This window comes from Haliotis cracherodii, unplaced genomic scaffold, assembly GCF_022045235.1.
Source record: "Haliotis cracherodii isolate W230 unplaced genomic scaffold, xgHalCrac1.p SCAF_19, whole genome shotgun sequence".
In the NCBI taxonomy this organism is placed as follows: domain Eukaryota; kingdom Metazoa; phylum Mollusca; class Gastropoda; order Lepetellida; family Haliotidae; genus Haliotis; species Haliotis cracherodii.
This window is the reverse complement of record NW_027266274.1, coordinates 9,368,240-9,394,561: the sequence shown is the minus strand read 5'-3', so window position 1 is coordinate 9,394,561 and position 26,322 is coordinate 9,368,240. Positions and strand designations below refer to the sequence as shown.

The 26,322-nt window shown below is 46.8% G+C and overlaps 2 protein-coding genes across 2 annotated transcripts; one reads left to right on the top strand and one right to left on the bottom strand.

Annotated features, from left to right (window-relative positions):
* Nucleotides 1–1,435: 1,435 nt before the first annotated feature.
* On the bottom strand, nt 1,436–23,213 carry LOC139467165 (uncharacterized). Its single transcript, XM_071248887.1, has 7 exons — nt 22,346–23,213; nt 20,177–20,289; nt 6,267–6,372; nt 5,026–5,120; nt 3,824–3,934; nt 2,690–2,813; nt 1,436–1,620 (listed from the first exon to the last, which is right to left on the bottom strand). The coding sequence occupies exons 1-7, from the start codon at nt 23,211–23,213 to the stop codon at nt 1,436–1,438; spliced, it is 1,602 nt and encodes a 533-aa protein (XP_071104988.1).
* Nucleotides 8,478–10,729, top strand: LOC139466737 (heat shock protein 70 B2-like). Its single transcript, XM_071248397.1, has one exon. It carries the CDS (start codon nt 8,640–8,642, stop codon nt 10,545–10,547), a length of 1,908 nt encoding a protein of 635 aa, XP_071104498.1. The 5' UTR covers nt 8,478–8,639; the 3' UTR covers nt 10,548–10,729.
* Nucleotides 23,214–26,322: the final 3,109 nt, after the last annotated feature.

Genomic DNA, 26,322 nt, shown 5'->3' with positions numbered 1-26,322 from the left:
CCGGGGACAACCTGTTCTCTCCGGGGAACTGTGGTCAGCCACATTCAGTAGGTCGCCAAAGCAGGTAAGGACAACAATTATCAGTCTATTGGGTTTTGGTTTGTTTGTTTAATGCCGCACTCGGCAATATTCCAACTATCTGTACATAATCGAGTATTGACCAGACAATACAGTGATTGACATCATGAGCTTCGATCTACGCAATTAGGATACGATGACATGTATCAAAGTCAGCGGGCCTGACCATGTGCACCCAATCCCGTTAGTCGCCTCTCACAAGCATAGTCGCCTTTAACGACAAGCATGGGTTGCTGAAGACCTATTTAATCAGTTAACAAAAATACAAAGATGCTGTTGGGGGTTGATAAAAATCAGTAGGTACCTTCATACAGTAAACGAAAGCAACACACGAATACCAGGTAACAGTTTAATCCACACGGTGCAAACAGTTTAAACAGATTAAATGCTGGCGTGCGCCATGTGTTATACTTCGCGGAAATGGATTCGCGTGCACATTGGCCCTGGCCTGGCAGAGCCTTTAACAACAATACACACTGGAACAGAGACACAGTGTAAACACGTCAAACATCAAACGAGGCGACACGTATTGGTATGACTGACGTATACTCAGCGTCATTATTGAAGGTCACCTCGGTATGCAGGATGTCGAACATGAACACATGCCAACAGGCGTCCATAGGTCTGAGTATGTTGACAATGTGATTAACAGTCGAAGAACATGACATTATGCCTATGCCTATGTCACACTGAGTGGGTGCTTTTATGAAACTGAAAAATGGGCGACAGTTAAAACAATGAAAAGTGCAAGATTGTAGGGGATGGAAACGCTACCCAAACACACCCCTGAACGCAACCAGTGGTTTAGCCCGTGCATGTGCCGTACATGACAAGTAACAGTCAATGGGGGAGTTAAATAGTTCATTCCAGATGCAACTGAACTGCACTTTTGGAAGTTGAAAATGCGACGTTTGTTGAATGCGTTTATTTCTTATTATCTGCGTGACCGTCAATAAATAATGACACTGGGTATAATACCAAAACAAAAGATTACCTGAATTCACCAATGTTTTGAGGACCATTCGAAAAAGATACACCAAAATCCTGCATTACAAGAATCGCAACAGGCGAGGACTTCCATCGCCTCTATAACGATGGGATGGCGATCTGGTAGCGACCGCACTCGGAAAAGTTCGCCCCTTTCCGTAACCACAAAAGAGACAATTTCAGCAGAAACGGTCGATCGTGTTCAGAGGCAGCGACGGAGCCTTACAAGACCGCGATTGGGGCCGACGTATTCCGTCGAGTTTTCTACAGAAGCGTCTCTTGGCTTGCACCTAAGGGACGATTGTTAAAGGACAATCAGTTGGTACTGGCGATGAGGTGTAAGCACCTGGCTCGGGTAGACACGCCACAGTTACACCGACGTTTCCTCAAACCGGAAGTTCCTGCTTCCGGGCCCTGTCTCTGTTAACTCCTTCAGAATGGCGTGGTCATACTCAGCCAATTCCTGCGGCGTGTCCCATCTGTCGCCCTTCAGGGAGTACAGTCTGGATCCATCGAACACGTGTTCGTTGTCATGGCGAAGATTTGCGTGAGTCCCTGAAACAAGGATGCCTCCTTTAATCACAGGTGTCAGTCAGTGGAATACCATATTTCCTCGATTAAACACCCGGGCGTTTATTTCTTTCAGACGCTCTTTACCCCAAGCGTTTAATCGCAAATATAATAATTGGGAGAATAAAAACCACCCGGCATTTATTCGAGTCCTGGCATTTATTCGAGACCCGGCGTTTATTCGAGACCTGGCTTTATTCGATATCCGTCGTTTAATCGAGGAACTACAGTTGTTTACGCTTGCAGTACATGTATGATGAGAGTACCAGTGAATGAGTGAGTGAGTGTGGTTTTACGCCGCTTTTAACAATATTCCAGTTTTATCACAGCGGGGGACTACAGATGTAGGCTTCACACATTGTACCCATGTGGGGAATCAAACCCGGTCCTCCGGCGCGACGAGCGAATGCTGTAACCACTAGGTTACCCGACCGCCCCGATGAAAGTATCAGACGTGGGTTTCTTATAGTGAGTGAGTGAGTATGGTTTTACGCCGCTTTTAGCAATATTCAAGCAATATCGCAGCGTGGGCACCAGAAATGGGCTTCATACATTGTACCAATGTCGTGAATCGAACCCGGGTCTTCGGCTTGACGAGCGAACGTTTTAACCACTAGGCTACCCGACCGCCCCGGGTTTGTCAAATACGTTCTTAGCCCTGTGTAGTGAGGGACTGCACACGTACACGTTTATGTTAATCAAGACGGGGATATTATAAGGTTGGCTTGATATTCTGAACTTCTGAAAATTGAACAAATTTTGTTCACGATTTCGAACATAACTACGGGTTTTGTCTTCGTTGGAATAATTATGCTTCTTAACTTAAAATTATATTAACAAGCAATAATTGTAGGAATTATGGCAAGATCGGAGCGACCATTTGCTATTCAAGATTGCCTCGGGTAACCAGTTGTTGGTCGTACGTGGATGCTCTACACAGGGGGATTCAGGGAGGGGTGCTAGAGGTGGGGTGAAAGAGAAAAAAAATGTTTCTGGATTACTAAAAGGTTCTTTCTTTCGAGTTCACAGGCGGCAGGTTCTGGGACATGCGCACCTCCAATCCTGTAGGTCTGCAGGGTGGCGAACTCGGGGTTGGTGGAGCAGTTGGGCATGAACAGGGTGTGGTCGCAGTACAGGACGTCTGCCAGACAGGACGCGTTACAGTCCCGGGACGACATCTGCAACATAAAGCGCTAATTACAGTCGGAGTATAGAAGCAGTAGCAGGAGTAGAAGTAGAAATGGGGGAAGTAGCAGTTTGAATCAGTAGTAGTTGCAGAGGTAGTCGTGGCAGTTTGTTATTTAACGCCGCAATCAGCAATAATCCAGCTGTATAACGACGGTCTGTAATTAATTGAGTCTGGACCAGACAATCCATTGATTGACATCATGAGCATCGATCCACATAATTGGGATACGATGACATGCATGAACCAAGTCAGCGAGCCTGACCACCCGATCCATTTAGTCCCTCTAACGACAAGCACAGTCGCCTTTCACGGCAAGCTATTCTATTGAAGATCTATTCTGACCCGGGTCTTCACGGGTCTGTTAGTTTGTACCACTGTAGGGGGTCTGGTATCAGTAGGTCGGTACACCAAACCCCATGTTGTTCTTCCATCACCACGGAGGTCAACTGGAGCCAGAGCAGAGCAAAACATAATCTTTTGGTTATTTTGGTATTTCACTCAGGGGTTTGATAGTTTTTTGTACCCACCTGTTTCTTGACATTTGGGTATTTAACTTAAAATCTGTTTCGTAACAAGCCCTGTTAATCATTTAAAACTATGTGTACAGTATACCCAAGGTTAGAAATTGGCACTAGTCCTATAGTCCTTGCCAAACTGCCCAATAGTAAAGCTATCCTAAGGACTAGTAGGATTTTGACATTTTTAAAGGTTCTGCTATATGCTATCATTATAAGGACAATTGGACTGAAACTGTTAGTTTCTACCGCTGTAAATAATACCTGCGTATTTATTTTATTTCAATAGCGTATTTTTAGTTTTTGTTGCGTATTTGATACGCTAGGATCTGATTTGTCCGTATTTCAGTATTTACGCAAATACGCAGCTTATCTCGAGTTCTGCAGGGGTTCAACCAGCCATAAGTACGATTCAATGGATCAGCCGGTAACGAAGAGAGACACTCTCCAATACTCCGGGATCCACTCGACGAGATCCTTCTACCTGGGCATGTCCCGTCACCTGCTTCAGTTCCCACGCGAGTTGTCTGTTCCTCTCTTCAACCTCCGCCAGGTGGAGCTGTTGCCGACAGATCAGCAGGTGGAGCTCGTTAATCTGGAATGTTATTTCATTCGTCACTGAAATGCCTTCACCAGTCGTAAAATATGTAAAATGAAGACCTACTTAGATGGGCCAGTGTTAAACCAGTTTTGAAATCGTTCGTCCATATAAGGCTTGCCAGAAACCCATCACAGTTGTGGGTTTGAATCCCGATTCGCCCATCTTCCCGAGGCAAGAGAGTTAACTAACTTTAAAAGTCCAGTTTCACCCTTGTCGAACTAGGCTGGAATTCCTAGGCTCGATCGTAGCGCCACCAGTGGCTATTATGAGTTATGTCCCTTCTAAGCCTCTCCTTTGGACCAATCAAATTCTACCTTTCGTTTCAGTTGCATTTGCTTTAAACAAATGGGGGCGGCCAGTCAGGACGATCGATTATCAAGCTCAATATTATGAGAAAACGGGTCTTACATCGCGAAATGCATCAAATCACGTGAGCACCGTGATTATAGACATGAAAAGATTTTGAAAATATCTGATGACAACGAGTTGGCGGTGCACATGCTTTGCAAATCCTGCAATCGACCGAAATCTGCATTACAGTTTACGAAACGGATTTCGATTTCGTTGCGCGATTTTGATTGGACTATGCACAGACTCGTTAGTCCAGCCAAAATGCAACTCCAAAATGCCAACCTAGTTCGGCAAAAAACTGGTCTTTTATAGTCAGTTAACTCTTTTGCCTCGAGAAGATGATCCAGTGATGGACAGCATGAGCATCGATCTATGCAGCTAGACTACTAGCTGTGTGTGTGTGTGTGTGTGTGTGTGTGTGTGTGTGTGTGTGTGTGTGTGTGTGTGTGCTTGCTTGTACTTGTCCTGACTAACAACGATTTGATAGTGCTCGCCGACTGAGATACCATGCGGCGGTTTAACATGATTACCCCTCTCAGACACAGTACACTAACTCTTAGCCGACCAGCCCTTGTTTTAACCCCTTTATGCCGAGAGCCTGGCAGGGTAACAACAAGTACCATATTTAAACTCTTTTGGTATGACGCGGCCGGGGATTTAACCACCGATCTCCCGTTTGCCAGGCACATGCGCATTGACGTACCTATAATATGCAGTCTGAATGAGCTGATTACCTTGTTCTGTTTGGCGGAATCCATGGCAATTGCTTTCTCTCGGTCGAACTGCACGTGCAACAGGGAGTCGAGAACTCTCCACAGAGCCCCCGTGTCTGAAATTGTGACACACGTCAATCAATCTGGGACCACATTTCAAAGTCTTCTCAAACAACCGGTGACTGTTTTACTAATGCGCTAGGGATCAACCTTCTGATATTCTGGCAATTTCATTAACATCAGATCTTATAGTTCTCGCCACCGCTTTTGTTTAAGATCTGATTTTAATGAGATTGATATTCTGGGGCAGGGACTGGGGTTTTGTATCGAGATTAGATAATTTTTTAGCTGCTGTACCAAAACCAGATATTTGTTTCATTCACAATTACGAACCTGATTTTTTTTTAATTTTGTATCGAGATTAGATATTTCTTCAGCTACCGCACCAAAACCAGATAGTTTTTATTTAAAACTACGAACCTGATTTCTTTGTAAAGAGAAACACTTTGTAACAATGTAATTTTTGTGGCAGGCAATTTCCTTTTTTTCAAGTCTGAAGCATAATTATTTTTTTAAAGAATTTTGGGGGACAATTTATTTTTTTCGATACAATCTCTATCCCCGACCCTCAGAATATCAACTCGTCGGTCCCTTACAAAATTCGCTCAAGGAGTGGAGAGGCAGTTTCTTTGATATGGAAAAAACAGTATCAAGTAAACTTAAATAAAAATCAGCAAATTGCGTCCTGTAGCCGCCTCGGGATCCGCTGGTCGTGGGTTTGAATCCTAGATTCACCTTGGACATATAACCTTTAACAGTATTCCAGTTATATCACGGCGTGTCAGCTTAATGTGGGAGGAAAGCCCGAAGTGATGCAGGCCTCGGACGTTTTCCACTTCGGTGAAACCCACGAGCACGGGTATGGTGCTGACAAACCTAGAAACATAATCGGGGCGAACCGGAATTCGAACCCACAATCATAGGTTTCTGGCGTGCCCAAGGGACGCAACTCTGCACAGCGAATCGCGGCGCCTTAGACGACTGGGCCACCCGTGCCCCCTGAGATACGATGACATGCAACCAAGTCAGCGAGCCTGACCACCCTATCCCGTTAGTCGCCTCTTATGACAGGCATGGGTTACTGAAGACCAATTCTCACTCGGGTCTTCACGGGGGTTGCGGGGTCCTCTCAAGGGGATTACAGTAACAATATTGGACAACACGGGTTCGTTGCGTTTCTTTTTTTCCCTCAGTATGTTTACCTCTGGACTGCTCCGCTTCTCTCAAAACGTTCTTGAGGTAGTTGGAGTCGGCCCTGATGCTCTTCTTGACCGTCATCCATTCAAACTCCCTGTCCTCCAGGCACAGCTGTGGACAAACAGAGGACATGAGGACCAGGGCCCACTTGCACAAAGCGATCTTAGTGCTAAGATGATCCTAAGATGAGGGTGCCGTTTCACGAAGCCTCTTAGCGCTACGAGACGGTTTGCTACCTTCCTAATAAAGGGTCGTCTTACAATCATTTTTTAAGCCTCTTAACAACGTCGTCAAGTCAATCTTAAACTAGGATGTCGCAAGAGTTCACGGCGTCGTATTTTACAAGCAACGGGACCCGAAAGTGAAAGGGCACCTGACAATGTGTTCAGGGGCCCGTTCCACAAACTTAACCATAAGGTCGCTTTGTGGAACGGCGCCCAGCTGATGATCAATAGGCGTCGTTTTACCGCCAAAACAGTTCCCGATTAGGGCTGGGACGGGTAACTCGGGTACCCGGGTCCTACTCAGTACCCACCCGACCTGGGACTACCCGGACCCGTGATTAGTCACGTGATATATTGTGTAATGACTAAATTTATCTCGAAATCTATGGTTACACTATAAGTCATTAATGTTTGTTTTTCTTTCTGACTGTGCACCCATTCCTTCTGATTTTTCACATGGTTGAATAAAGATATAACTTAAGTCAACTTCGGTGTGTGCATGACCAGATTGTTTAAAACATGTATCTAAATACGTTTTGCCAGGGCTATGCTAAAAAAGTTCCCCATCGGACATTTTGAGACATCTGATGCCTACAGTGGGTACCCGGGTAGAGTAGGGTAATAGGGGGTAGTAAATTTGGACTCGTCCCAGCCCTATTACCGATCCATAAAATTACAAGTTAAGCCTGGGCGGAAATCAATATAATATTCAGTTCTGTTATCGTGAAATGGCACCCTGGTGGGTGGGGTCAATGGGGACGAGCTTACAATCAACCTTTGACACTTACAGTCAACCGCGCTGTTCATTCAACCATCCATACAACCAGCATGCGTGTGTGAAAATACGAGCGCCAGGCAAGGTAACAACAAGTACCATCCTTATCGTCTTTTGGTATGACGCGGCCTGGTATCGAACCCCGGACCTTCTCTTTCCGGGCGGACGCTCTATCACTAGACCACGGAGGCGGTCGTCTGTGTAAGTCAGTGCTGATGTGTCCCATGTGATTTATAGTTACTGTGGGAGTTTCATTTTGTTATGGGTGAAAACAAATACGTATGTGTGTAAAAGGATTATTTATATCCTACACATGTACCAACCTCTATGATTTCTCATTGCGGTTATATCATATCATTCTTGCATATTTCCCACTGGACTCAAGTAAAGAAATATAGAACAGAAGTGAATCGAGTACGGTCCAGACAATAATGTGTTTGACATCATGAGCATCGATCTGCAAAAATGGGATACGATGACATGCATCAACCAAGTCAGCGATCCAGTTAGTCGCCTCTTAAAAGCATACTTGTAGTCGCCTCTTACGATAAGCATGGGTTCCTGAAGACCTACTCAACCGGATCTTCATATATGATTCACGCAAGCTTGCGGTTATACATCGGTTGATTAGCTGCACATAATACTGTACGATCGAGTATGATTATATTTTAAGGCTGCTTCCGACAATTTACGTGTGTGTCTGTTTGTGAAAAGGGAATCCCCAATGCTACAGTCACAATTCTTATATTAACAACCCGCTACTTCACAAATTACATATCATTGAATCAAATATGCACTCATTAAAACACACTGTCGAGAGAACGATCAAGCCTTTTACGCAAACACATAAGCCCTAACCTAAACAGATGTATGTGATTTTGTACCCAAACAATTTTCAATATGTGTTTCGAAGTAGTCCATTTCTCATTTTTTAAATATATATTAAGGGGATATATAACTATTTTCTCAGTTCCTAAGTCGCACAAGGTAAGTGACACCATGACATCATTCATGGAATAAACTATATGTATGTTGAGTTGCCTAGAGCGGTGACGAAAACTCGAGAAACTTCGAAGAGTTACCTCCCCTACAGGGATTCCCTCGTAAGCTGTGACGTCACATTCCAGAGGTTTCCGGAAGAGACGAAACAGTTGTACACAAATCCACGCTGGTGTGGAAGTATGGAGAAGGTAAGGGGACTGGTATATATACAGGCGGTCTGTCAGACCACAGCCATACACCAAGCTGGAAGCGTACACTACTGTATACTACCGATACACAGCGAAGCAGAGAGGGAGACCACGCACTTTCCATCTGTCAGATACACTGAAGTGACTTAGTTCAAGAAGCGATTGTTGAAGTTTGTTGTTTTGAAGAGAATGGCGCCTAAAGGAAAAGCTCCCGCCATCGGCATAGACCTGGGAACCACTTATTCTTGTGTTGGGGTGTTCCAGAATGGAAAGGTGGAGATTATCGCCAACGACCAGGGCAACAGAACGACCCCCAGCTACGTGGCCTTCACTGACACAGAGCGTCTGCTCGGGGATGCCGCTAAAAACCAGGTGGCGCTAAACCCACAGAACACTGTGTTTGACGCCAAGAGACTGATCGGCAGACAATTTGAGGACAGCACTGTCCAAAACGACATGAAACACTGGCCGTTCCGCGTTGTCAACAGTTCAGGCAGTAAGCCCAAACTACAGGTGGAGTACAAGGGAGAAAAGAAGACGTTTGCACCCGAGGAAATCAGCTCCATGGTGCTGAGCAAGATGAAGGAGACAGCTGAGGCGTACCTTGGACAGCAGGTGACTGATGCAGTGATAACAGTGCCTGCATACTTCAACGACTCTCAGAGACAGGCGACCAAGGATGCGGGGGCCATTGCAGGGCTGAAAGTATTGAGAATCATCAACGAGCCTACTGCAGCTGCCCTGGCTTATGGTCTGGACAAGAACTTGAAGGGGGAGAGGAATGTGCTCATATTTGATTTGGGAGGTGGCACATTTGACGTGTCTGTGCTGACCATAGACGAGGGCTCCATGTTTGAGGTGAGGTCAACTGCGGGGGACACCCATCTGGGAGGGGAGGACTTTGACAACCGAATGGTGGACCATTTCCTCCAGGAGTTCAAGAGGAAGTTCAGGAAGGACATCACCAACAACGCGCGTGCCATGAGACGTCTGCGCACTGCATGTGAACGTGCCAAGAGAACTCTGTCCAGCAGCACAGAGGCCGGTATAGAAATTGACTCCCTGCATGAGGGAGTGGACTTTTACTCCAAAATCAGCAGGGCACGATTTGAGGAGCTGTGTTCCGATCTGTTCCGCTCAACTTTGGAACCAGTGGAGAAAGCTCTGAGAGATGCTAAACTGGACAAGTCTTGCATCCACGATGTGGTGTTGGTGGGAGGCTCCACACGAATCCCCAAGATTCAGAAGCTGCTGCAGAATTTCATGAATGGCAAAGATCTGAACAAGTCCATCAACCCTGATGAAGCTGTGGCTTACGGAGCTGCAGTGCAGGCCGCTGTGCTGAGTGGGGACACGAGCGACGCCATCAAGGATGTTCTGCTGGTGGACGTTGCTCCGCTGTCCTTGGGTATCGAGACTGCTGGAGGTGTGATGACCAAGTTGATTGACAGAAACACAAGAATTCCCACCAAGGCAAACCAAACCTTCACAACCTACTCCGACAACCAGCCAGGTGTCAGCATCCAGGTGTTTGAAGGGGAGAGGGCTCTCACAAAAGACAACAACATTCTGGGCAAGTTTGAGCTCACAGGTATTCCCCCAGCCCCCAGAGGTGTGCCTCAGATTGAAGTGACATTTGACATTGATGCTAATGGCATCCTGAATGTGTCCGCAGTTGACAAAAGCACTGGCAAGTCCAACAACGTCACCATCAGTAATGACAAAGGTCGTCTGAGCAAGGCCGACATTGATAGAATGGTGTCTGAAGCAGAGAAGTACAAGGAAGAGGATGAGAAACACAAGGAGAGAATCGCTGCCAGGAACCGCCTGGAGAACTACGTGTTCAGTGTAAGGGCCAGTGTGGACAAGATGGGCAGCAAGATGGAGGATGTGGACAAACAGACAATAAGCAAAGCTTGTGAGGAGACGCTGCGGTGGCTGGACAACAACTCCCTGGCGGAGAAGGAGGAGTTTGAGCAGCAGTACAAGCAGCTGGAGAAACTCTGCTCCCCGGTCATGTCTAAACTCCACAGTCAGGGACGTCCGCAGCAGCAGGGCGGGGCCGGCAGGGGGCCCAGTGTGGAGGAGATGGACTAGGCACATTCATTCAGGACTGACCTCAACAGTATTAGAATAAGACGTGTGTAATGTATGAATGAATGTTGGTGGATAAATGTTACAGATCTGTTTATATTGATTCAGCACACTCTTCATGCTGATCATGACACAGTATGATGTTTATATTTTTCAAACTGTTTTGAAATAAATAATGAAAAGCATTTGATTGTGTTTTTTTATGTTTCAACATGCAACCTGTAAGTTGTTTGGACTATCAGTTGTTTACTGTCATTTTGCTGTTTGTCATGAAAAGGAAAGAGATTTATCAACTTCTTGGAAAGGCTTCTGTCAACTGGTTGATATATTTGCAACTGAGGATGAATTAAGCTCTGTTAAGTTCATGTTTATCAGTCAAACATGTTTCCAGGTACAGAGTTGCATCCCTTAGTTGTGCTAGGATGGTGGGTTCAATTATGATCCTTGGTTTGTCAGCACTGCATCTATGCCATTGGGTTTCACCAGAGCGATGGGGGCCCGGGTGGCCCAGTCGTCTAAGGCGCCGCGATTCGCTGTGCTGAGTTGCGTCCCTTGGGCATGCCAGAAACCTATGATTGTGGGTTCAAATCCTGGTTCGCCCCGATTATGTTTCTAGGTTTGTCAGCACCATACCTGTGCTCGTGGGTTTCAATGAAGTGGTAAACGTCTACGATCTGCATCACTTCAGGCTTTCCTCCCACATTAAGCTGACACGCCGCGATATAACTCGAATACTGTTAAAAGCGGCGTTAAACCCAACTCACTCACCAGAGTGATTATCATGTGACCTGTTGTCATTTATGGTTTCCTGTCCTCTCAGAAGGCATGGTGTGACACAACCAATATATATTGTTCAAAGCAGCATTTAAGAACACACCTTCCTAGTGAGTAAGTCTAGTTTTACATCGCTATTATTAGTATTCCATCAATATCATGGTGGGGTACACCAGAAATGGGCTTCAAGCGTTGTACCCTATGGGAAATGGAACCCAGGCAACGAGGTTTAATCGCTTTAATCACGAGACTACCCCACCAGCCGCTCACCTTCCTAGAATGTGTGAGGAAGTATGGTTCTACACCAATTTTAGGGTTCTACACCAATTTTAGCATTATTCCAGACATATTGCACATTCCTCTTCATACATTGCACCAGTGCGGGGAATCAAACATGGGTGATCAGCTTGAGAAGCAAACTGTTTGACCTCTAGGCTGTCCCACCCCTTGTACGTATCCTCTAGGCTGTCCCACCCCTTATACGTATCCTCTAGGCTGTCCCACCCCTTGTACGTATCCTCTAGGCTGTCCCACCCCTTGTACGTATCCTCTAGGCTGTCCCACCCCTTGTACATATCCTCTAGGCTGTCCCACCCCTTGTACGTATCCTCTAAGCTGCCCCACACCTCGTACATATCCTCTAGGCTGTCCCATCCCTTGTACATATCCTCTAGGCTGTCCCATCCCTTGTACATATCCTCTAGGCTGTCCCACCCCTTGTACGTATCCTCTAGACTGCCCCACCCCTTGTACGTAACCTCTAGACTGTCCCACCCCTTGTACGTATCCTCTAGACTGCCCCACCCCTAGTACGTATCCTCTTGCCTGCCCCACCCCTTGTACGTATCATCTAGACTGCCCCACCCCTTGTACGTATCCTCTAGGCTGTCCCACCCCTTGTACGTATCCTCTAGACTGCCCCACCCCTTGTACGTATCCTCTAGGCTGCCCCACACCTCGTACGTATCCTCTAGGCTGTTTCACCCTTGAACTTAACTTCTAGACTGTCCCACCCCTTGTACGCACCTCTAGGCTGTCCCACCCCTTGTACATATCCTATAGGCTGTCCCACCCCTTGTATGTATCCTCTTGGCTGTCCCACCCCTTGTACGTATCCTCTTGGCTGTCCCACCCCTTGTATGTATCCTCTTGGCTGTCCCACCCCTTGTACGCACCTCTAGGCTGTCCCACCCCTTGTACATATCCTCTAGGCTGTCCCACCCCTTGTATGTATCCTCTTGGCTGTCCCACCCCTTGTACGTATCCTCTTGGCTGTCCCACCCCTTGTACGTATCCTCTAGACTGTCCCACCCCTTGTACATATCCTCTAGACTGTCCAACCCCTTGTACATATCCTCTAGACTGTCCCACCCCTTGTACATATCCTCTAGGCTGTCCCACCCCTTGTATGTATCCTCTTGGCTGTCCCACCCCTTGTACGTATCCTCTAGACTGTCCCACCCCTTGTACGTATCCTCTAGACTGTCCCACCCCTTGTACATATCCTATAGGCTGTCCCACCCCTTGTATGTATCCTCTTGGCTGTCCCACCCCTTGTACGTATCCTCTTGGCTGTCCCACCCCTTGTATGTATCCTCTTGGCTGTCCCACCCCTTGTACGTATCCTCTTGGCTGTCCCACCCCTTGTATGTATCGTCTAGGCTGTCCCACCCCTTGTACGTATCCTCTTGGCTGTCCCACCCCTTGTACGCACCTCTAGGCTGTCCCACCCCTTGTACATGTCCTCTAGGCTGTCCCACCCCTTGTACATATCCTCTAGGCTGTCCCACCCCTTGTACATATCCTCTTGGCTGTCCCACCCCTTGTACGTATCCTCTAGACTGTCCCACCCCTTGTACATATCCTATAGGCTGTCCCACCCCTTGTATGTATCCTCTTGGCTGTCCCACCCCTTGTACGTATCCTCTTGGCTGTCCCACCCCTTGTACATATCCTCTAGACTGTCCCACCCCTTGTACATATCCTCTAGACTGCCCCACCCCTAGTACGTATCCTCTTGCCTGCCCCACCCCTTGTACGTATCATCTAGACTGCCCCACCCCTTGTACGTATCCTCTAGGCTGTCCCACCCCTTGTACGTATCCTCTAGACTGCCCCACCCCTTGTACGTATCCTCTAGGCTGCCCCACACCTCGTACGTATCCTCTAGGCTGTTTCACCCTTGAACTTATCTTCTAGACTGTCCCACCCCTTGTACGCACCTCTAGGCTGTCCCACCCCTTGTACATATCCTATAGGCTGTCCCACCCCTTGTATGTATCCTCTTGGCTGTCCCACCCCTTGTACGTATCCTCTTGGCTGTCCCACCCCTTGTACGCACCTCTAGGCTGTCCCACCCCTTGTACATGTCCTCTAGGCTGTCCCACCCCTTGTACATATCCTCTAGGCTGTCCCACCCCTTGTACGTATCCTCTAGACTGTCCCACCCCTTGTACGTATCCTCTAGACTGTCCCACCCCTTGTACATATCCTATAGGCTGTCCCACCCCTTGTATGTATCCTCTTGGCTGTCCCACCCCTTGTACGTATCCTCTTGGCTGTCCCACCCCTTGTACATATCCTCTAGACTGTCCCACCCCTTGTACATATCCTCTAGACTGTCCCACCCCTTGTACATATCCTCTAGACTGTCCCACCCCTTGTACATATCCTCTAGGCTGTCCCACCCCTTGTATGTATCCTCTTGGCTGTCCCACCCCTTGTACGTATCCTCTAGACTGTCCCACCCCTTGTACGTATCCTCTAGACTGTCCCACCCCTTGTACGTATCCTCTAGACTGTCCCACCCCTTGTATGTATCCTCTTGGCTGTCCCACCCCTTGTACGTATCCTCTTGGCTGTCCCACCCCTTGTATGTATCCTCTTGGCTGTCCCACCCCTTGTACGCACCTCTAGGCTGTCCCACCCCTTGTACGCACCTCTAGGCTGTCCCACCCCTTGTACATATCGGGTAGGCTGTCCCACACCTTGTATGTATCCTATTGGCTGTCCCACCCCTTGTACGTGTCCTCTAGGCTGTCCCACACCTTGTATGTATCCTATTGGCTGTCCCACCCCTTGTACGTGTCCTCTAGGCTGTCCCACACCTTGTATGTATCCTCTAGGCTGTCCCACCCCTTGTACATATCCTCTAGGCTGTCCCACCCCTTGTACATATCCTCTAGGCTGTCCCACCCCTTGTACGTGTCCTCTAGTCTGCCCCACCCCTTGTACGTATCCTCTAGACTGCCCCACCCCTTGTACGTATCCTCTAGGCTGCCCCACACCTCGTACGTATCCTCTAGGCTGTTTCACCCTTGAACTTATCTTCTAGGCTGTCCCACCCCTTGTACGCACCTCTAGGCTGTCCCACCCCTTGTACATATCCTATACTATAGGCTGCCCCACCCCTTGTACGTATCCTCTAGGCTGCCCCACACCTCGTACGTATCCTCTAGGCTGTTTCACCCTTGAACTTATCTTCTAGGCCGTCCCACCCCTTGTACGCACCTCTAGGCTGTCCCACCCCTTGTACATATCCTCTAGGCTGTCCCACCCCTTGTATGTATCCTCTTGGCTGTCCCACCCCTTGTATGTATCCTCTTGGCTGTCCCACCCCTTGTACATATCCTCTAGGCTGTCCGACCCCTTGTACATATCTTCTAGACTTCCCACCCCTTGTACATATCTTCTAGACTTCCCACCCCTTGTACATATCCTCCAGACTGTCCCACCCCTTGTACGTAGCCTATAGGCTGCCCCACCCCTTGTACGTATCCTCTTGGCTGTCCCACCCCTTGTACGTATCCTCTAGACTGTCCCACCCCTTGTACGTATCCTCTAGACTGCCCCACCCCTTTTACGTATCCTCTAGGCTGTCCCACCCCTTGTACATATCCTCTAGGCTGTCCCATCCCTTGTACATATCCTCTAGGCTGTCCCGCCCCTTGTGTGTATCCTCTAGGCTGCCCAACCCCTTGTACGTATCCTCTAGGCTGCCCTATCCCTTGTACGTATCCTCTAGGCTGTCCCATCCCTTGTACGCACCTCTAGGCTGTCCAACCCCTTGTACGTGTCCTCTAGGCTGTCCCACCCCTTGTGTGTATCCTCTAGGCTGTCCGACCCCTTGTACGTGTCCTCTAGGCTGCCCTATCCCTTGTACGTGTCATCTAGGCTGTCCCGCCCCTTGTACGTATCCTCTTGGCTGTACCACCCCTTGTACGTGTCCTCTAGGCTGCCCTATCCCTTGTATGTGTCATCTAGACTGCCCCACCCCTTGTATGTATCCTCTAGGCTGTCCCACACTTTGTACGTGTCCTCTAGACTGTCCCACCCCTTGAACGTATCCTCTAGGCTGTCCCACCCCTTGAACGTGTCCTCAAGGCTGTCCCACACCTTGTACGTGTCCTCTAGGCTGTCCCACCCCTTGAATGTGTCCTCTAGGCTGTTCCACCCCTTGAACGTGTCCTCTAGGCTGTCCCACACCTTGTACATGTCCTCTAGGCTGTCCCACACCTTGTATGTATCCTCTAGGCTGTCCCACCCCTTGTACATGTCCTCTAGGCTGTCCCACCCCTTGTACATATCCTCTAGGCTGTCCCACCCCTTGTACGTGTCCTCTAGTCTGCCCCACCCCTTGTACGTATCCTCTAGACTGCCCCACCCCTTGTACGTATCCTCTAGGCTGCCCCACACCTCGTACGTATCCTCTAGGCTGTTTCACCCTTGAACTTATCTTCTAGGCTGTCCCACCCCTTGTACGCACCTCTAGGCTGTCCCACCCCTTGTACATATCCTATACTATAGACTGCCCCACCCCTTGTACGTATCCTCTAGGCTGCCCCACACCTCGTACGTATCCTCTAGGCTGTTTCACCCTTGAACTTATCTTCTAGGCCGTCCCACCCCTTGTACGCACCTCTAGGCTGTCCCACCCCTTGTACATATCCTCTAGGCTGTCCCACCCTTTGTATGTATCCTCTTGGCTGTCCCACCCCTTGTATGTATCCTCTTGGCTGTCCCACCCCTTGTACATATCCTCTAGGCTGTCCGACCCCTTGTACATATCTTCTAGACTTCCCACCCCTTGTACATATCTTCTAGACTTCCCACCCCTTGTACATATCCTCCAGACTGTCCCACCCCTTGTACGTAGCCTATAGGCTGCCCCACCCCTTGTACGTATCCTCTTGGCTGTCCCACCCCTTGTACGTATCCTCTAGACTGTCCCACCCCTTGTACGTATCCTCTAGACTGCCCCACCCCTTTTACGTATCCTCTAGGCTGTCCCACCCCTTGTACATATCCTCTAGGCTGTCCCATCCCTTGTACATATCCTCTAGGCTGTCCCGCCCCTTGTGTGTATCCTCTAGGCTGCCCAACCCCTTGTACGTATCCTCTAGGCCGCCCTATCCCTTGTACGTATCCTCTAGGCTGTCCCATCCCTTGTACGCACCTCTAGGCTGTCCAACCCCTTGTACGTGTCCTCTAGGCTGTCCCACCCCTTGTGTGTATCCTCTAGGCTGTCCGACCCCTTGTACGTGTCCTCTAGGCTGCCCTATCCCTTGTACGTGTCATCTAGGCTGTCCCGCCCCTTGTACGTATCCTCTTGGCTGTACCACCCCTTGTACGTGTCCTCTAGGCTGCCCTATCCCTTGTATGTGTCATCTAGACTGCCCCACCCCTTGTATGTATCCTCTAGGCTGTCCCACACTTTGTACGTGTCCTCTAGACTGTCCCACCCCTTGAACGTATCCTCTAGGCTGTCCCACCCCTTGAACGTGTCCTCAAGGCTGTCCCACACCTTGTACGTGTCCTCTAGGCTGTCCCACCCCTTGAATGTGTCCTCTAGGCTGTTCCACCCCTTGAACGTGTCCTCTAGGCTGTCCCACACCTTGTACATGTCCTCTAGGCTGTCCCACCCCTTGTACGTGTCCTCTAGGCTGTCCCACCCCTTGAACGTGTCCTCTAGGCTGTCCCACACCTTGTACATGTCCTCTAGGCTGTCCCACCCCTTGAACGTGTCCTCTAGGCTGTCCCACCCCTTGTACATGTCCTCTAGGCTGTCCCACACCTTGTACATGTCCTCTAGGCTGTCCCACCCCTTGTACGTATCCTCTAGGCTGTCCCACACCTTGTACGTGTCCTCTAGGCTGTCCCACCCCTTGTGTGTATCCTCTAGGCTGTCCCACCCCTTGTACGTATCCTCTAGGCTGTCCAACCCCTTGTACGTGTCCTCTAGGCTGTCCCACCCCTTGTGTGTATCCTCTAGGCTGTCCCACACCTTGTACGTATCCTCTAGGCTGTCCCACCCCTTGTACGTATCCTCTAGGCTGTCCCACCCCTTGTACGTATCCTCTAGGCTGTCTCACCCCTTGTGTGTATCCTCTAGGCTGTCCCACACCTTGTACGTGTCCTCTTGGCTGTCCCACCCCTTGTGTGTATCCTCTAGGCTGTCCCACCCCTTGTACATGTCCTCTAGGCTGTCCCATCCCTTGTGTGTATCCTCTAGACTGCCCCACCCCTTGTACGTGTCCTCTAGGCTGTCCCACACCTTGTACATGTCCTCTAGACTGCCCCACCCCTTGTACATATCCTATAGGCTGTCCCACCCCTTGTACGTATCCTCTTGGCTGTCCCACCCCCATGTACGTATCCTCTAGGCTGTCCCACCCCCATGTACGTATCCTCTTGGCTGTCCCACACCTTGTACATGTCCTCTAGACTGCCCCACCTCTTGTACGTATATCTTCTAGACTGTCCCACCCCTTGTACCTATCCTCTAGGCTGTCCCACCCCTTGTACGTATCCTCTTGACTGTCCCACCCCTTGTACGTATCCGCTAGACTGCCCCACCCCTTGTACGTATCCTCTAGACTGTCCCACCCCTTGTACGTATCCGCTAGACTGTCCCACCCCTTGTACCTATCCTCTAGGCTGTCCCACCCCTTGTACGTATCCTCTTGACTGTCCCACCCCTTGTACGTATCCTCTAGACAGTCCCACCCCTTGTACGTATCCTCTAGACTGTCCCACCCCTTGTACGTATCCTCTAGACTGTCCCACCCATTGTAGTATGCTGTAAGAGGTGAGCTAGAATCAAGGGGGACCAGGTTGCTGCTGAAAATAGAGTGCTCAAATGTCGGACTGCTGATGTGCCCTGGCTGGTTAATTCATACTTTCAGGCTGGTGAGATCTTGTCATTTGCCTATAAACTGTGGCAACATTTTCTACAAACTAAATCTAAGAAACATTGACTTTTGATTGATTACTGCAAGGGGCAAACATCTAAGAATGGCAACAAACCTGTGAGAGAAGTAGATACTGAAAGGTTTCTTCAGAAACAGGAATACCCAGTAATAAGAACAATCAGCAGTCATCTTTTCTATTGCCACTAACGTGGCTATATCCCCCGCCCCTGTTGCAGAATTTATGACATAATTAAATCTAAACAAACCCTCACCTTTTTTAACCGAGCCGGAACTTGTCATGGAAATTGTAAAAAAAAAGAAGAGTTTGGAACCTAAGTCCATCTTGCTGCCATGGAAATGTAAAAAAAAAAAAATTCTAAAATTTCTAAAAAGCAAAAGGCACCAGTTCAGAATGTACCTGACAGACCTGCAAAGTTTCATGAACAAATATTGAACGGTTTATGAGTTATGCTCCTGAAACGAAACGGGACGGACGGACGAAGCCCGTTTCTATATCCCCCGCCAACTTGGGCGGGGGATAATTACCAAAGAAACATGAAACATTTTCATTTCGACCTCAGCTAATTTGATAGCAGAAATAGTAGAGCAACCAGGGAAAACAGTCCGGCCTTAATGCAGTCTGCCAGCAAATGTATGGTAAAGTGAAATACAAAAGTTCTGTGCTGGTGTGGTCCAAGGGAGATAATCCACAAGGTAATGCGCTGGGGAAGGTTTGTAACTTTGTCACGTCATTCATGTCCCGCCCATAAACAACACGAAGTCAACACGAAGTCAACACTACGATAAATAGGCCTCACTTTCTATCGTAAAACTCTCTGCCCAAATAGGGGTGGAGAATTGAGACCATACTTTTCACGTCAGGCTCATTTTTGTTGTCCTTTTTGCTCAAAAATGCCCCCTAACGGATTTCGGCGCGCTTACATATAAGCAAAGCTGCCGAAAGCAATAAGGGAACCGCCGAAGTGGGGACCCAAATATTGCAGTTGACCCTAATCGGGAAAAGGCGAAGCAGCAGCTCTTCTTATTTCCAATATCCCGAATTGCATGGATCTTTGGAAATATCTACGTAAGGCATCGATATCCCTATGATGAATGTCTAAGAGTGAGTAAGTGAAAATTACAATCACTGATGTCCAAAATGCGGCTGATTCTGGGTCGCATCGTATATGATGCAAAGATCGAAGCAGAAGAATCAATGATGGGATACAGTCACATCCCTATCGCCTCGTGATTATAACAACACATGTAATGAGATACCCCATATCAGCTTCTGTATACCATGTGTTTGTCACTTTGCACTTGATACGAATTTTTGAATAGCCGTTTTAAATGGAAATATACAGCAGACTTTACTTTTTGTCCAGGTGTAAAGATATATTTTGCCGAGGATCGAGCAGGTTGTTAAACGTGTCGAGCCAACGCACTAAGAGATAAGACCCGGGATAGAATAGCTCTCCAGCAATCTATGCTTGTTGTAGGAGGCGACCCTGTTGCCCTGGGTGCCGTGATACGAAATAACCTTAGCTGTACGACTGCCGTAAGTCTATGTTAAGGTGTGGGAGCTACGACCAACTTAGCGCTAAGATCTCTTCGTACAACGGCATCCTGGTTCGCTTTCCAACTGCACGTGACAAGCACGTGACTCACCTCCAGGGCACGCCGCTCGTGCTTCAGTTTCAGGATGAGGTCCTTCTGCTGCTTGGCGCGCTTCCCAGTGATAACATGGTCTTCCTCTCGCCTTTCGGCTTCATTCAGCAACTCTGGATATATATAGAAATGGAGTAAGTGAGTTGGTTTAACGCCGCCACTTCGAGCAGTGTTTCATTTTTACGAAGGGATGTCGGTTTGGATGTTTTGAGTAGAAGAAAACCCTATGTGACCCCAGTCGGCGTTTATCGCATTTTTATGACACCTGGCAAACCAAGGATTACTACGCGGCAGGGTCTATCTCCGGATCGAACCACAAACATAAATTGGTCCTGTATGATGGGCATAGCCAATTTAAGCCTGATCGTTATGATGGGGTCACTCGTACCTTAATCTTACGTAGACTTTTATAAGATAGCGACGCGATAAATCGCAAAGAACAATGAAGAACGAAGTGTGGTTTAGTTCACGATAAGACATTGTTCTAACACGACGTCATTTCTGGAGATTCGAACATGCGCTCGCAACTTGATGACGTCGTAAATTGGACGTCTTTTAAAGAGGGAAGTGTCTAGTGAGTTGTTCCTCATAGATGTAGCTGGGCAACGTAGATAAACTCAGTGGCCGAACGTTCGCACCCAAAAGTGGGAGAGATGTGACAATCGGTCCTTGGAGGTAAGGTACAGAAAAGAAAAGACCAAATTTAATCCCCCTGTTCATAAATTAGACTTGTATGACATTGTTGCGGTCGGATTTTATTCAGCAGCGTTAGAAAGTGGCACTAGTCCTGTAGTCCTTGCCAAACTGCCCAATAGTTAAGTATCATAAGGACTAGTAGAAATTTGCCCTTTAGAGTGAGTGAGTTGGGTTTAACGCCGCTTTTAACAGTGGGAGGAAAACCCGAAGTGATGCAGGTCTCAGACGTTTACCACTTCGGTGAAATCCACGAGCACGGGTATGGTGCTGACAAACCTAGAAACATAATCGGGGAGAACCGGGATTCGAACCCAAAATCATAGGTTTCTGGCGTGCCCAAGGGACGCAACTCGCGGCGCCTTAGACGACTGGGCCACCCGTGCCCCCTTGCCCTTTAGAAGGCTTTTGCTACCTGTTATCATTATAAGGACTAGTGGACTTAAAATGTTAGTTTCCTCACCTGTTCAGAAAGTCATAATTCCCTAAATACGGGTACTTTTTACTAAAATCCTTAAAGGGTCTGTACATAATGTTGATATCTAATATAAGAAATTAACGACTCGTGGTCGTTTATTTTGTAAATATAGACCCTACGCGTAAAGACCTTAAACGATGGTATTAATCGTTTCGAAGGTGTGTTAGTTAACCGTGTTATAGTCAGCTACGCGGATTCATAAAGTTTCCACATCGGTTTTTTTTATTCATACCTCAATGAACCGAATAAAATAGTCACTCCTAAAATGATTTATTTAGAGCTAACAAAACGTCAAGTGTGTTATTCGCCACAGTGGAATAGGTACAGTTGTGTGGAGACCATTTGAGGTGCCTCTCGACCTGATTTGGCTGGAGTATTGCCGAAAGCGGCATAAAAATCCTCATTCACTCACTTTAACCGATTATCTTATATATAGATATAAACCAACACCATTAAGGAACGGTAGGGTGTCTATATAAGACTCGTTGGATACTGGTAGAGCGAATACTTTGCTGGCCCTTATTTAAGAACTACTAAAGAAATTTCATTCGGTTCAATCATTCCTACTTGATACACAACACGCTGTATGACAGGCATCTGTGAGCTGTGTTGAGAGGTTTATGGGGGTTTCCGGTAGACTGCAGTATTTGGGTCCCCACTTCGGAACGAACGTTTTTACGTGTTTACGGAAGTTGTCTTACGAAGCATGGGTTGCTGAAGACCTTTTCTAATTTCGGAATTTCACGGGTCGGATACCAAATGCAGTGAGCGGCTAAGTACGTCTCCCCTTTAACACACATCAGACTGCAATGGGACCGATCGAAGGTGGTGCCTGTGGTGGTTTTACTAATAAAAGGTCATTAATAAAACAATGATTCTCATTTTTGGTGTCTTGAACAGATGTGCTGTATTTCAGAGAAATAATAACAGCCTTCCCCACCCCACAAACCCAGAATATTGAATAATGGGTCCCCAAATGGTCTAAAACTAATTCCGACCTTCAAGGTTTTTCTTGTGAATTGTCCATTTCATATTGACGCCTTGTAGCAAGTCTAGTACATCTTGAAAGTCCTGTTCAAACTCGCTCTGCTTAACATCATCCTTCAAACTGCCCGTTTCTGGTGGGTTGTCGGAGTCTGTTTGTGTATCAGAAGTTACTGCTGCCGTCTTCAGAAGAACCGCGTCTTCAACGTGAGCAAGAACACAGTTCAGTTTGATAAGGTTCTCCTCTAGAGCCACCATATGGGCTTCGGCATCTTTTATCGGATCCGCAAGGGGGGCGGGCGAACAGGGGGAGGAATTATGGGGGGACGTGTCCCCAGGGCTCTCTGGGAAACAGCCGAGACACGTCAAACCTGTCGTCTGGTCCTCGCTAAATGACGAGCTGTCGTTTGCCTGCGGTTTGAGTGGACTCAGTGACGGACCCAAATTCCGGTTCACGTATTTCGGAGTGGTCGGGTATGTTTTCTTGTCCTGGCGTGGCACTGTGGGTGTTGCTGCGGTAAATCTTACGGTTTTCTCCGGGAGGGTACCTTCACTAACGGTGCGACGGATGGTACTGTCACACACGTCACCGTTAGAAGCAGGCTGTAAGGTATCACCTTCATCCGTAATCTCCATTATTGTGATCGTTGGAAAACGTTCTTCAGAACACTGATGCCTGGTGTGCAGGCTTGCGTCAATGTCACTGCTGGTTGGGGTGCACATCTCGTCCTGAAAATGTGGATTCGTGTTTTGGTTGCCTTCCTCGTCTTCCTGTCGGAAGGCGTCAGCAACAATTCCCGTAACCAAAGCGTCTGTCAAATCTTCGTCGTCTGAACTATATGCGTCTTCATATACATAAACGTAATGATCATCGCACGCCATCTTGTACCAAGTAATGTGCAAATGTCGTTGACGTCACGGTTATAAAAAGGTGTGATGTCACGACAGTGACGTCATAAGAGACGCACATTATTGACGTCATACACATTTTTGTTTACATTGAGCACAAGCTGTCTCACAGCCGGAGTGTGTCAGTGATAAAGGTTGATATTAGAGTGAATTTTAGGGTTACGGAAAATATTAAAATATTGTTATAAACATTGTCAGACATGTTCAGATGGTTGACAACTAGACATATTTTTTGTTTTCTCTTGCACGTTTTGTATTGGGTTTCTGGCAAGATCAATTACCGGACAAAAACCGAAGCTATGCAAGCAACTGTGCCCTGAGTATTTGTTTCAGAATTGAGATATGATACACTGGATAATCGGGAATGATACACTGGATAATCGGGGACAATATATTGGATAATCGGGAGTGATACACTAGGTAATCGGGGATAATATACTGGATAATCGGGAGTGATACACTGGATAATCGGGAGTGATACACCAGATAATCGGGGATGATATACTGGATAATCGGGAGTGATACACTAGATAATCGGAGATAATATACTGGATAATCGGGAGTGATACACTAGATAATTGGGGGTCGATACTGACTGGATAATCGGGGATGGGAAAACTGTGTACTGAAGTTAGTATTTTCCACTGGTTGTATTGAGAATAGGAAATCCAAAGTGCTAACTTTTGCAGGAATTCGCTCCGCAGATTTTTCGGTTTATCGAAAAAAGTTATAAAAAAGCCAACATTTCAAAGAAATCGCGGATTCCAAAAGTTTGCTTTTCTTGCCATTCATAACTCGATGAAAAGAGAAATAATGCCTGTCAGTCCTTTACGTACATTCAGAAATAATCATAAAAATGCGCTGAAATTATCATTGGCAGATTAGCAGGAAAAGGTAATACAGTAAACTACGGTTATAACGAACTCAAAAGGGACTACTTATTTTAGTTCGTTATAACCGTAATTCGTTATAAGCATATATACAGCATAACTACAGCAAATAGTGGGGACTAAAAAGCTAGTTCGTTATATCCGTCAGTTCGTTATAAGCGTGTTCGTTATATCCGTGAGTTCGTTATAAGCGTGTTCGTTATAACCGTAGTTTACTGTAACCCAGTTATCAAGGCTGTCAGTAAACTTTCAAACATACCTATATGTGGGAGCGACCAATTTCAAACAAAGAAGTAGCGAGCACTAAGATCTAATTTTGATGAGATTGTGTTGAGATTGCAATACGTCTCCGTGTATTACGTGTATAAACAGGGTGAATAATGGGTTTGTCTGTCTGTTTGTTTGTTGGGTTCTTTGTTTGGTTAAACCCCCGGATGCCGAGTTAATTTTCAGACGCACATTTTTATAAGTTCTGAAAATTGAACTTTATGCGAGAATTACGCTCGTGCGGCTTTGGGTCTACCTCGAACTATAAATTAAATTACGGAGGGATGTAGCATATTTAATTTTCTATCTAGTGTGTAAAATGTAACTGCAAATAATAAATTGGTTGGAAAAACAAACAGTGCTAAGTGATATCCGAGATTTTCTCATGCATAAAATGATTTTCTCATACGTAAAAAACTAGCACATTTCACCATTTTTTATCGTACACCGATAAAAGTACTGTATGTGCGACAATGTTTTTTTTAAAATATTTATTTAACATGTCTCATGGAAACTGAGCGATCAAAACACTGCCTTATGTCTTCACGACATAATGATATACTATGCAAAATAAGTAGGGGATGGTGGGAATCATCAAGTGAGTGAGTGAGTATGGTTTTACGCCGCTTTTAGCAATAATCCAGCAATTTTACGGCGGGGAACACCAGAAAATGGGCTTCACACATTGTACCCATGTCAGGAATCGAACCCGAGTCTCGGCGTGACGAGCGAACGCTTTAACCACTAGGCTGCCCCTGGGAATCATCAAGACATATCTTCTGATCTATATGGTATTGGTAAATGGCAATGATATGATCGTATCTCGCAGTAGGATCAGATCTAATGGGTTCTAATGGGTGGTGTGGTGAGGTGGTGGCGCACAAGGTCGTTACAGAGGTCGGGGGTCAAGTTCGAAATTTGCATTTGCAGCCAACGTCACCAATATCGAATAAAACCTCCTCTGTTGGCCAGACTTGCACAAATTCTTCGAGGCATTCTTTTGATGAGGAAGTAATTAGAGAAATGGGTGGGTCTAGCTTACATGTTCATTAGCCCTTAGCTTCCCATATTCACCTGAGTGTGAGTATAACTTGACTAATGTTTGCACCATTATTAATCGAGTAATAGCCATATCATCAAATGTCATAAACTGATAAAACGTTGACACCTTTTTGTTTGACGTCATGGCTTGTTTTATGTCTTTGTCGACGTCTTTGGAGATAGACGACATTGGTATATTGATTAAATATACATCTAACTTATTTTTTGTTCAAGAATTCAATTTTTGTATGAAAAATCTTGATTTGTAAAACACGTGCACTTTTCAGGCATCAATTTTATATTAATAAAACACTGCAAAATATAGTGAGTGGAGTTAGCGGTAGCGAGAACTAAGATCTGATTTTAATGAGATTGAATGTGTGAAGCCCATTTCTGGTGTCCCCCGCCGTGATATGGCTGGAATATTGCTAAAGGCGGCGTCAAACCATACTCACTCACTCACTCTGGTGTCCCCGCAGTAATATTGCCAAAAGCAGCGTAAAACCATACACGCTCACATTCCCCACACACTAGCCTTGCACAAGTCTAAGGCAATATGGGTAATTATTAGTTTAAATCATAATGCCTAGATTATATGAATAACAAGAACAAGTTGTCCCTATTAAGGATTGGCGTCCCTGTACTGTCCGCTTATGAAGACCTATTATAAGGATAGAATAACTATACACCCTTGGACTTACCATTCAGTACAGCCTTGGAGGGGGTGGGGTGGTTGGGGGTGGGAGATTCTCTGTATATGTGTGGACATGAAATAAGGCTATATAATTTTGTTTTCTGATTTGATTTCTGTTGTAAATTAACCAGTGCTCACCTAAATTTACATGTTATCTGTGAAGAACCATAATTGTGAAAAAAACAAGAAG

Bases quoted from the DNA above. Each gene is read 5' to 3' on its own strand.
- LOC139467165 (XM_071248887.1), bottom strand. From the start codon at position 23,213: ATGGCGTGCGATGATCATTACGTTTATGTATATGAAGACGCATATAGT. The intron at 5,121-6,266 runs GTAAACATACTG...TCACAATTTCAG, and splicing joins AGAAGCGGAGCAGTCCAGAG to ACACGGGGGCTCTGTGGAGA. The intron at 2,814-3,823 runs GTAGAAGGATCT...TTTATGTTGCAG, and splicing joins AGGTGACGGGACATGCCCAG to ATGTCGTCCCGGGACTGTAA.
- LOC139466737 (XM_071248397.1), top strand. From the start codon at position 8,640: ATGGCGCCTAAAGGAAAAGCTCCCGCCATCGGCATAGACCTGGGAACC.